At 43.1% G+C, this 12,951-nt stretch overlaps 1 protein-coding gene across 1 annotated transcript in view; it reads right to left on the bottom strand.

The window, feature by feature from the left end:
• LOC113407593 (serine protease 55-like) overlaps positions 1-10,842 on the bottom strand; it is a 79,161-nt gene extending 68,319 nt beyond the window's left edge. The window contains exons 1-3 of the mRNA XM_026656348.1: positions 10,728-10,842; positions 10,096-10,180; positions 8,465-8,532 (exon numbers count right to left, since the gene is read on the bottom strand). Coding sequence (XP_026512133.1) covers positions 8,465-8,532; positions 10,096-10,180; positions 10,728-10,842 — 268 coding nt within the window. The remainder of the gene's footprint in view (positions 1-8,464; positions 8,533-10,095; positions 10,181-10,727) is intronic.
• Positions 10,843-12,951: the final 2,109 nt, after the last annotated feature.

Here is a 12,951-nt window from a genome sequence, read left to right as displayed (position 1 = left end):
CGGTAGTTGAACAGTTCTTTTTCTGTGTCCAGGGCGCCAGTATAGGGCTTCATGAGCCAGGGCATTAGCGGGTAGGCTGGGTCCCCGAGGATGACTGTAGGCATCTCCACATCCCCAAGAGTTATTTTGTGGTCTGGGAAGTAAATACCTTCCTGCAGCCGTCTAAACAGACCAGAGTTCCTGAACACGCGAGCGTCATGAACCTTGCCCGGCCATCCGACGTAGATGTTTGTAAACCGTCCCCGATGGTCCACCAGTGCTTGCAGCACCATTGAAAAGTAGCCCTTTCTATTGATGTACTGGCTGGCCTGGTGGTCCGGTCCCAGGATAGGGATGTGAGTCCCATCGATAGCCCCACCGCAGTTTGGGAATCCCATCGCGGCAAAGCCATCTATGATGACCTGCGCGTTTCCCAGGGTCACTACCTTTGGGAGCAGTACCTTCACGATTGCCTTGGCTACTTGCATGACAACAACCCCCACGGTAGATTTGCCCACACCAAAGTGGTTCGCGACTGACCGGTAGCTGTCCGGCGTTGCAAGCTTCCAGAGGGCTATGGCCACTCGCTTCTGGACAGTGAGGGCTGCTCGCATGCGGGTGTCCTTGCGCTTCAGGGCAGGGGACAGCAACTCACAAAGTTCGAGGAAAGTCCCCTTCCGCATGCGAAAGTTTCGCAGCCACTGGGATTCATCCCAGACCTGAAGCACTATACGGTCCCACCAGTCCGTGCTTGTTTCCCGGGCCCAGAATCGCCGTTCAACAAAATCCACATGCCCCATTGCCACCGTGATGTCCTGGGCGCTGGGGCTCGTGGTTTCTGACAGCTCTGTGCCACTCTCCGACTTCAGGCTCTCACGGCGGTGCCGTAGCCTCCTCGCCCGATTTCTCTGCATCTGCCTCAGGGAAAGGTGTATGATAAGCTGCGAGGTGTTGAGAACGGCCACAAGTGCAGCGATGGTCGCAGCGTGATCCATGATCGCAGTGCTGTGGCGTCCGCGCTGTCACTGACCAGAAAAGTGCGCGAACTGATTTCCCGCCGGCGCTTTCATGGAGGGAGGGAGGGCGTTAGTGACGGACGGATGACGACAAATTTTTTTTACCCAGAAGGCATTGGCGGCTCGACCCAGAATTCCGATGGGCAGCGGGGACTGCGGGAACTGTGGGATAGCTGCCCACAGTGCACCGCTTCCAATATCGACGCTCGCCCCGTTAGTGTGGACTCACAAAGTCGAATTACTGTCCTTAGTGTGTCCTTAGTGTGGACACACACGTTCGACTTTGCAATATCGATTCCACATATTCGATTTAAGTAAAATCGAATTACCCTCGTAGTGTAGACATACCCTTAGACGTCTCCACTGAGCATGTGCAAACCTAGATTTTTTTGAAGGTTTATATAAGGTGGCCAGACTTGGAGGGATTTTCACAAGAACAGCAAAAGGCTCATCCCTGACACAAAGGCCACCCCCCGCTGCCCAATTTCAAGTTCTTGCTCCAAAGCCTGGGGGTACTCGATCTTCTCAAAGAAAAGGCTGTCAGTATTTTTTTAACATTGCAAAACAACATATTTTTTCTCTAGCTTTGTTCTCAGAAACAGCTGAACTGTTTTGGCTGAAGCTTTTAACAGTGAAATTTATCCGGAGGCAGACGCCCAGCCGGGAAAATTTCAACCCACATGGTTAAAGTTCGGTAAAGTTATAAGCAGCAGAAAAATAACCTTATACTGGTAAGTGCCAGGCACCCTTAACAACAGGCAGTGCTACCAGCCTTGCCTACAACATATGAGTTGGAAGGAGTCTCCAGGAAGCCTATGCTGCAACTGAATGGCCAGCGCTGGTCCATGTCAACTGATTCAGTCTCACAGGGCTCAGGTTCCCGGGCTGTAAAATGGTGGTGTAGACATTTGGGCTTGGGCGACAAGCTGAGGCTGGGACCCCACAAGTGGGGAGGATCCAGAGCCCAGGCTCCAGTCCAAGCCCGAATGTCTGCACCATCATTTTACAACCCCACAGCCTGAGGCCCGCAAGCCTGAGACAGCTGACATAGGCCAGCCCCAGGTGTTGACTTGCAGTGTAGACATACTCTCAGGTACTATACCTACCCCAGAGTCCATCTGCCAGGTTTTATAGTTTCACAATCACACACTTCTTTTTTTAAATGCTTTTCACTCCCACATTGCTACGTGAAACACCCACACAAAACGCAGGACACGGACTGAGGGTATGTCTACACTGCATTTTCAAATCCGGGGCAGCGAGTCTGGACTCGTATTACAGTGCTAAAAACCAGCAGCATAGACATTCAGACTCAGGCTTTGAAGCCTGGGGAAGAGGGCGGGATTCTGAGCCCAAGCTCTAGCCCAAGCCACAACTGCTGTTTTTAACACAGTCGCGTGAGCCCGAATCTGTAGACCTGATCTCTGAGACTCACTGCTGCGGGTTCAAAATGCAGCGTAAACATACCCTGAGCCTACAGGGGGAAATGATTATACACAAAGTGCTGCCCAATGCACAAAATAAATAAACTGGGAGAACCGGGGGGGGGGGGGGGGAATCTCCAATTTCTCTCCAGTTCTAATGATCTTAGGTGCCATTTGTATCAATAGCAGGTGGAATTTCAGACAGAAGGGTGAATTTTATGTCCATGGTTCCATATAATCTATGTAAGCTAGGGAAAGTTATTGTTTTTTGTAGTTAAAGGATTCAGATGATTTCCACAATATTCTGCTACCTGACTTCAAGAAAGTTTGTTCTTTGAGGGTCAGAGGTTCTAAACCAGCAGTCATAGAATCACAGAATATCAGGGTTGGAAGGGACCTCAGGAGGTCATCTAGTCCAACCCCCTGCTCACAGCAGGACCAGTCCCTGAACTGAAGCAAGGAGGAAAGAAGGAAAGAATAGGAGAGCTTCTATTAAGTGAGTATTTTTTTAGTAAATGTTGGTGGTGTAGAGCAGTGGTTTCCAAAGTGGGGTGCGCGCACCCCAGGAGGTGTGCAAGAGGATCCTTCAGGGTGCGCGGCAGGAGGCGCGCCGCCGGAGCAGTGCTGCTTTTTTTTCTTTTCCCTCCCTCGGCAGTTCGGCCAGGAGTCCGAGCGGCTTTTTTTCTTTTTTTTTTTTTTGCTTCGACAGTTCTGCTGGGAGCAGGGGGTGCGTGCTCAAAATTTTTTTACTGATGGGGTACGCGATCAAAAAAGTTTGGAGACCACTGGTGTAGAGAAAAGATAGTATAGCCAGTGGTAAGACACAGAGAAGGATCCACATCAGCAAAATGTTTTCACTGTAAGCCTTGTGCTCTTAAAGTTTAACGAATGGTCAAGATCTGCAATCCTCTCAAAGATTTTTGACAGCCATGAAACTCTTTGGCAGAAGTTGTACAGGAATTCTGAAGTCAAATCCTTAACAGTAATAAAAGAATCAGATTTTAATTTCATCTGTAATAATTGAGCCTTTGAGGTGGTATTTTTGTCTATAATCAAAGCTCTTATCACTCGATGGCATCCACAGAAGAAAAGAAAGGAGTAATTGAAATGTTACATCTTCATTGAGAGACTCCACCACTTAACACGCAAAAATAAAATGAAGGGTGCAAAGAATGTCAGCATTGGACAATTAGATGAATAGTTCTCTCCTTGAGATACAGGCACTTGTATCAAGGACATATATCATCAATAATGACAACAGGCAGCATTTGTCTCTGCAATTTCACTGGATACAGAGCCTGTTACTTAAATGGTAATAACATAAATGAAGGCTGATAGACACTAGTCCTTGTAGTTAGGGGAGACTAGCCTCTGAGATCAACGGTGGAGGATCATATTGTATAATAAACAATAGCATTACATATGTATTGTATTAAAAAGTAAATATCCCTGTACAAACCATGGTCACACATACACACAGAGCTTGAACCCGGCTTTCGCACTCCCATGTACTACATCAATTTGACTTGAACACAAACACTTGTGAGATGCCACTTCACACTAAGTTACTCGGGAAAAGGATACATTTTGTTTTGTTTTTTTTCCCCTCGTCGTTTCAGATAATCGATGACACTCATCTTTAAAATAAACAGTGTAGAGACAGATGACATGGGAAGAGTTTAATTTTACATCTGTTATCAAGTACTTTAACATTTCTCAGTAAATCACGGAAAGTAAAAACAGTAAAAGTTCAAGGGAATGTGGGGTTGGTTTTATTTGGTTTGGGGAATGTGTGTTTTTAGGGTAATTTCCACATTCATTGTCCTTCCCAAGGTCACCAGAATATTCACTGTGCATGAATGGACCTGATCTCAAGTAGGTCCTATGGGATCCATGAAATTGGGGAACTAACCCTGTGACCTGTTCCACAGTGGGATCCTATTCTTTATAAAGGGTTCTTCTTCCTTGGCATCTTGCCCACAGTTATGAACTATCCAGCATACAGGAGCTTTGTCCTAATTACAGGCTATACTGAACCATAGGTTTCATTGAAAGCAGTGGGAAGTTCTGCTTAGAAATCCATGGCATGACACGGAGTTACAACTTTGATAATTAAAAAAAAAAAAATTACCATCACTGTTTTTCTTCTCCATACAATGTACGACTAGTATTTCATCTGTCTCTTTGCAAAGAACTCTGAGATACCTTGGGTCTGACGGAGGCTATGTAAACCCAACTTTTATTCTAACCTGAACTCTAACTAAGAAATACAATTATCAGGGGTAGCCATGTTAGTCTGTATCCACAAAAACAACAAGGAGTCCAGTGGTTAGTCTTTAAGGTGCCAGCGGACTCCTCGTTGTTGTTTTTTTAAGAAATACAATATGTGTTGAGTTTGACACACCTGCTTAATTGAACATTTGGGTAGGTTTTCTTGGTGGAGCTGGGTCAGGAATTTTCTGGTGCTAACAGAGGGGAAATGTCATCTATAGAGCCAACATCCAAACAACTCTCCTTGTCACAAAATATCACTGATTACCAAGTTTGAGTCATTTTCAACTCACAGTATGCGCATATAGCTCTAACAGGTGATTTAGATTATGCAAACAAACAAAAAAAACCAATCAGTTGCATAGCACAAAATCTGTGTCTAATTCTGATTAGTCAACATCCCAATTTAAAAAATATAAATCAATAAAACTGCCTCTGCTATTGGATTGCTGTGCAAAATTGTGCACTCACAGCTGACTCAAATCCTACTGAAGTCAATCGGAATTTGTCAATTGACTGCAATGGGAGTTTGGCTCAGGCTCCTATTTCCTCTGTGCCTCAGTTTATCCATTTGTAAAATGGGGACGCTGGTACTTACTGTACCTATCTGATACAGACACTGTAAGGTGTAAGAGAGGTAACATATGGACATTGTTCAACATAATGAGTGCCTTGGTGTACCACCACTTGGGAACATCTCCTTAGATTGCTGAACAATCTGAAATGCAGACAACCCAGTTTCTCTGCCAGACTGAATGACCTTGTCCATGCTAAATTCCTATTTACTCCATTTATGGTGCTCATTCTGCCACTCACTTTGGCAGAGAACCCTGGTAGTCTGCAATTCAGAGTGTTTGGGATTTTAAGAAGGGGGTAATCCTGTTTAATCCACAGCAATAATTTTTAAGCAGCAGCCACAGAATCTCCTCTTTTTCGCTGGCTCTTTTGGGACCTTAAAGAAGCTGTGCATTTTTAGCAAAAGTTTTGCAGTTCACCTTTAACTAGTTAGTGCTTGTGAAACACACTGAGAGCTTGGAATGAAAGGTACTATACAAAGCCTTATTTAATTTCACAGTGGCCTACTCTATCGGATGGAATTCCGCTGCCATGAACACATTCCAGCTGCCCCACCTCCCGGCCCCGCCCCTCAGAAAAGATCAATTGAGGAAAAATGGCCATGACAAGAAAGGAGGAGAGACTGATTAAATATTTAAAGTGTTACTGTAAATGAATAAGATGCACAAGCCAGTTCAGTAATGAGCTTCCCTCTAAGCCACTAGAAATTTACACTAATGCTGCACTTGACTCCTTCAGGTCTCTCCCACATGCCAGCAAAACTCCCTCTGGTTGCCAAGCAGCCACAATGCATAATGCATGTGTATGGGCTAGGCATTTAGCTGCTGCACTTTCCATGCAATAAAATATCCATGGGCCCAAAACAACAAAATGCTCCTTTCCGACTGGTCAGAAAAGTCCCGAGAGAAGTTTGGTTCTTGGCATGACTTATAGCAACAAGATCATCACATTAAGTTAAAGGATTCCATTAAATATTGTTCACTAAAAATAAATATGGTAAAAAATGTCTTGTGTGCGTGTCACTCCTCCCACCTTCTCCCAAGGAGGAAGGACAAGAGAGGACGATAGATATAGGAACCAGCACTGTATAGTTTTTACTATATTTTTCCAGTGAACTATAATAGAGAGCCTACCACTTGTGGGTCTGTGTTATAGATCTCATATACTGTACATAAAGTTTCTCTCTCTGACTCGTAGTGTGGCTATCTTTACAGTTTTTCTCTCTAGTCTATATTCTGCACTTGCAAGACCTTTGGATTTTCCTCAGAGATGTCTGTGGAAGTCCCACTCGTGGCACACGTGCAGAATTAATAAAACCCAGCTCATCTATGGCACCTTTCATCAGTAGTTGCCAACACTCTTTACAAAGGAGGTCAGCATTATCCCCATCTTATATTTTGGGAAACTGAAGCACAAAGTGGTGAAATGACTTGCCCCCAGTCAGGCAGAAGTGGGACTAGAACCTAAATCTCTTGAGTCCCCGCCCACTGCTCTATCCACTACACCAGTGGTTCCCAAACTTTAACAGCCCGCGAACCCCTTTCACTAAATTGTGAAATCTCGTGAACCCCCTCCTAAAAATGAATATTTTCAGGGATTTAAGTTTAAATTTCCTCAGTGTGATGGATGCCCCAATTGCCGGGCCCCAGAATCTATGAACCTCTGAAAAATATTTTTAATTGAAACTTTTTTTAACGAACATAGAAAAACCAGAAACCAAAAATGTTTCTGTAAAATGTTTTTTTGGCTTTTGTTTAAAAAAAATGGTTTCGAATAAAAATAAATTCATTTTTGGCTTTCAAAAATCAGAAAAATGTTTCATGAAAACAGTTTCTGAAAATGGATCACTTTCCATTTCAGTTTTTTGTAAATTTTTCTTGGGGAATTTTGAAAAATGTGAACAAAATTCAAAACTTTCTGTGAAAAATGCTTGGTATTTTTCACCCACCTCTAGTTTCGGGTGAGGTTGTGGCTGGTGGTAACAAGGAGGGCTGTGGTTCTGGCTTTAGATGAGATTTGGCAAATTCCTGGGGCTCGGGCTGGGGCTCGGGCTGCCGGCTCCCCCGCTGACAGGGGAGGGCTCGGGCTGCCAACTCAAACTGTCCGGCCCCGCTCTCCCTGGGGCTCGGGCTGTCTGCCCTGCAACTGGGTCCCAGCAGAGTCCTCTGGCCACCATTAATGAAATTTTTCTTGCGAACCCCCTGAAACGTCCTGCGAACCCCCAGGGGTTCGCGAACCCCACTTTGGGAACCACTGCACTACACCATAAGAGAAGTAACTACCACAGCCTGGAGAGCAGACTGCATTCTGGATACAGAAGTGGCATTTCAGTGAGTTAACCAAAATTTCAGGAATTTCCTATTATTATTGTGCTGAACCCTGAAATCCCAACTTGGAAGACTGTTCTTTGGCTTCAGTGGGTGAAAACTGAAAAAGCACCTCACAATTTGCCACGTTAGTATTTACATTGGAAGTTCCTTATTTAAGGATGGATCCCACATGTTGCTGAGCATCTCCTTCAACAAGCCGAGTTCCCGCAACTCCCTAAAGACTATACTCTCTTTCTACTCCATCTATGGCAGTTGTGCTGAGTAAAACCAGAGCAAGGGCTTCTAGCTTTGGCCCACTGATTTCACTGTGAGTTGAAGGCACTCGGCAGCTGGCAGGCAGGTGCTCAGCATCTTGCTTTGTAGGTTCCTTGGAACAGGGTCTATATCTCTGATGCCTCTACATCAGTTGCTATCACCACTGAGGTTGAAATAATGTTAGCAACAAATGGGCATTTCCCTAAGGCGGCCAAGAATGTTGTGCCCTCTTTTCCTGCTACCCCGTGGGCACGAAAAATACAGCACTCACTGGTAAAAGTAAAACATATTTTGCTGTATGTCTGACATGCATAAGGTACATTTTTTTTCCATTTGCAGCAATTCACAGAGCTCTTTAATGTGATAAATTCTGCTAACCTACATCACCTATGGCATGTTTCTGCTGTCCAGCAGATGAAAAGTCTGCTATTCAAAAGGAGAACTGCAATATGTCATGAAATGACATGAAATGTCAGCGGGGGGTGGGAGAAAGTAATGTAGTGGCAGATGTTTGATCTAACTCTGCATCAATAAAACATTCATATTTATAAACAGAGGAATGGAGACTATCTTAATGGAACTGCACTTGTGAGAGCAACATTGGCTTACTCACCTGTAATTGCCTTGAGAATGTTGGCGTATCTTGTGGCAATGCCCATGTCAACATGACATTCTATACATCTTTTTTTAGCAAGAGGTATAAGTTAGCTTGCATCACTATTTAGATTTTTAATGAACAACAAGTCCATGTGCCAAACTGATAATATGATAGGATACTAGTTATTCAACATACTATATTTAGAATTTATACTTAGTGAAGCATCAGAATATCAGAAGTTCAGCTTTGAGAATGCTAGGAGTGTTTCTGATTTTTTTTGTAAAATACAAAGACAAAGTTTACAATAGGGAGATGTAATGTATTCTTACAAACACATAATGAGGGGCCACATCTTGAATCCTTGTCCTTATTCATCCCAAACTGCCCTTGAAATCAATGGGCCAAATCTAGAGGATCTTACTCAGCTTTTACTTAATGTTTATTCAGTCCTTACTCATTGTTTTTAATGAGTAAACTCTGGGTAAAACTCTCAAGATTGATCCAATGATCTTTTTGCCAGAGTAAAACGTCTTTAAAAACTCGGGAGTTCAGAACTGAGTTACATTCTGCAAAGGTCTGTATTCTTTACTTATGCAACTAGTCCCATTAAAGCTAATGGGGTTACTCTTCTGAAAAAAGGCTGCTTGCACAAACAAGAGTCTGCAGACTATAGGGCTCTTAACACCAAAGTGTCCAAGCACCAGTCAGCAAGGGAGCACCTTTAATCTCTCTCTCTCATATCCCAGAGAATCTTTGCAGATACAGGGAGAGCAGTATCGCTTCACCATTCATTCCTCTCCATGGCTTGTTCCTCCATTAAGCCCAGCCTGGTCATATCCCCGAGTACAAATGTCCCACCATCAAGTTGGTAGTTGGCCTCTAGATCAATCTGACCTTGGTTGCATTTGCATTATTGTCTTTGGCATCAAATCACCTTTTTGACTTTTGCAGTGTCCCCACCATCGCAATCTTTTTGATTGTAGCCAATCCTGTTCCCGGATTTCACATCCTACTCTCCTTCTAACTTCTTCATTTATATCAAAATTGTTCCATTTTACATCTGCCATCTTTCGAAGAACTCTCATCTCTACTGCCTCCAGCCTTCTGAAGTCTGTTTTATTTAACGCAGCTGCTTCCAGACCATAGAGTGATATCCTTAGGACACTGGTTTGATACATTTTCACTTTGGTATCAAACACAATATTTTTTATAAGTGCATAATTTTGTTAATTTCTGAGCAGCACTCGTAGTTAAGGAATAGCTCCTTTTAACTTCACGCTTAATGGAACTGTCAGCACTGATCAAGCTTCCTAGGTACACAAGATTTTACTTGTTCTCCGACTTCACTGCTGCTGCATTTCAACACTTAACCTATTGTCCCTTTTCCAAGATGCAACAACTTTGTCTTCTTGGCATTTATGGTAAGTCCAAGTAGACTATACCAATTTTCCAAAATAGCGAAGAGTATTATCATTAACTCAAAGGTGTCTGGCCATTGAACGATGACATCTTTGAGTTAACGATGATAAGGAATTTAACTCTGGGACATCCAATGTCACACCCTCCAACTCATCTAACATTCTTAATGTTCAGTTTAACACAATGATTGTGATTCCGTGCCCCTTTGTCTTACCCCAAACTTTTACCTGGACCAGTTGCTTAGTTTTTCACCATTCCTTATGGCACTGTTGAAGTCTTCATACATAGCTTTTATAATTGTAATTATCTTATCTGGAATGCCGTAAGATTTTGCTACTTATAGAATCATAGAATATCAGGGTTGGAAGGGACCTGAGGAGGTCATCTAGTCCAACCCCCTGCTCAAAGCAGGACCAATCCCCAACTAAATCATCCCAGCCAGGGCTTTGTCAAATCTGACCTTAGTTTACTTTACTTTCCATAATGCTTCCCTCCAAACCAAATCAAATGCATTCATGCAGTCAATGAAAAAACAGCAAGTCTCTTGAATTCCTATTGTCACTATTTTTTCCATCCCCTGTCAAAGTGTGAATACCTAATCAATGCAACTTCAGCCTAAAGCTGCACTGTTCCTCACCTCCTACTTCCTCTAAAATTGGCCTTAATCTGTTAATTACTTTCATCATAATTTTTCTCAATTCTGACAGTACGTTTATACTGCTGTAATTATTGGGATCGTCTGCATCTCCTTTCTTCAAGATTGGTACAACTAGTGTCTTTAGCTAGTCATCTGGTACCTCCTATTGCTCCGAGACCTTCTTGTATATTTTTTCCAATGCTTTGATAACACTTGTCCCACTAGTTTTCAGCAGCTCAGCTGTCATATGGTCTATTCCTGCAGCTTTTCCATTTTTTAACTGATTCACTGGTCTTTCTATTTCTTCTTCTGAGGGCGGCTCCGCGGTGATATCCATTCTGCCATGCTGTCTGCCCTGTGCATCTAGCCTGTCTAGAACGCTTGCAGCTGGATGGATTCAGCACTTTGCCATAATGTTCCTCCCATACTTCCAGCATCTCTTCAGCATTTGTTGTCAGTTCACTAGTAGCCTCTCTTATCACTTGCGTTGTTGGCCTGATTGTGTTTCCACCCAACGTGACCTTTTTATACGTTGTTTTCATATCTTGTTTTCTTGACAGCTCTTCTAGTTATTAACTGTCTTTTTTCCAACATTTTTGCTTGTATAATCCTTGTGATTTGGTCACCACTTTGCAGAATGCTTTTACTTCTTCTGCTTTCCCGGCCGTTTTAGCTTGTTTACGCTTTCCTGTAACATTCTTGTTTCACTGTTTATCCAGCTTTTTCTTGTTTGGTTACGCCTTCTAACTTCCTTTGTTTTGTATCACTTCCCTGACTATTTCCCATCTGGATTGTAGTAGATTTCTTCATCGTCACAAATTAATAGCCAGAAATGCCCTCCAAGCAACACCCGGCATGCTTCCCTCAAAGAGCTATCTTTTAACTTATCATGATCAAATTTGGCTCCAGTTGTACCCATCTTTTTCTTGGACTTTAACTTTAACATGAAAATATTAAATATTAATTCAGACTCATTACCCCTGAAGGAAATGAATCATCCCCATTTTACAGATGGAAAAATGGAGTCACAGAGGCCCATATCTTGTTATTTAAGCAGAACTCTCCATTGAAATTAATGGGGAGTTCAACGTAAAAAAGTGTCTGGCATGATACAACCCAGAGAAACTAAAGGTCCATTTCTCCTCATTCTCACACCAGTGTAAATCAGCAGTAACTCCTTTGAAGTGAATTAAGTTACCACGGTGTAAAATAGGTGTGAGGGGACAATCCATGCCCATGTATCTTGTACAAGGAGCAATTCAGTGGCAGGGCTCATAATAGAACCTAGGAGCCCTGTCTCCCAGTCTTCACACTTACAGCACACTTCTTTCCCAAAAGGTTACTTCACATGGTGGCTTTTCTACCTTACTACATGCATAAGTTGCAAATAGCCCTTCAGGCTGTTGAATTCTCTTTCTATCGTCCTCCTTCTTTTGTCAAGCAACTAACGGTTTGAGCATTGGCCTGTTAAACCCAGGGTTGGGAGTTCAATCCTTGAGGGGGCCACTTAGGGATCTGGGGCAAAATCAGTACTTGGTCCTGCTAGTGAAGGCAAGGGGCTGGACTCGATGACCTTTCAAGGTCCCTTCCAGTTCTAGGAGATAGGATATCTCCATTAATTATTATTATTATAACCATGGCAGATGACAATTTGCTGGCATATGAAGAGTGACCAGAAAATAACAACTTGCCTTTTAAAAGAGGGTATTACTTTGTTTTTGAAAATGCAAGGAAGTCATCATCATTGCCATGAAGCTGTTGCCTCATCCTGTAATGATGCAATTGCTGCCTCAGTTTCTCTACCTCTCAGCTGGGTGGTTTACTTCGCTCTCCACGTAGCGCTCTTCTCCAGCTGAAGATAATGTTGCCCTCCAGCCAAACTGGAAAATCCGCCCCAAGGTGAAAGCCAAACAAAAACCAGTCCTTTGCCCTCCAGTCTAGGAACATGTGTAATTCTGTGGGCAAGTTAATCATAGAAAGGTAAGGGAGCTGTCACTTGATTTGTAAAAATACACAGAATCATCATTTCAATGGTGTCACCCTAAGTGGCGTGGGAGGGGGCACTCGTTGCCCCCTGGTTCCCAGCTCCAGCTCCTCCGGTTGGTGGAAATTTTGGTAATACAAATGTTGTCTGGAAAGGGGTCAAGCAAAAGCCCTTTCTCTTATGAACACAATGGTACCATACATGCAAACCTGGAACAATTATGTAGATATATATTCAGGAAAATGCTCAAAAATCTATTTGTATTACACTTTAACACAGGCATGTCAAACATGCAGCCCTCGCAAAGTTAAATTGTGGCCCTTGATTGACAGTACTATGTTATCAGTTAATATTCAGAACACGATACCGGATTAATATTTTTAATGTTACAGATTACTATAAATAGAAAGAGTGCTTCGAGTGTTCCTTAAATCTGGGGGATTTTGCACAGTGACAGTACTG

The sequence above is a fragment of the Terrapene carolina genome, unplaced genomic scaffold (genome assembly GCF_002925995.2).
Source record: "Terrapene carolina triunguis isolate 2854851 unplaced genomic scaffold, T_m_triunguis-2.0 Scaffold228, whole genome shotgun sequence".
Lineage (NCBI taxonomy): Eukaryota > Metazoa > Chordata > Testudines > Emydidae > Terrapene > Terrapene triunguis.
This window is presented reverse-complemented; position numbering and strand designations above follow the sequence as displayed.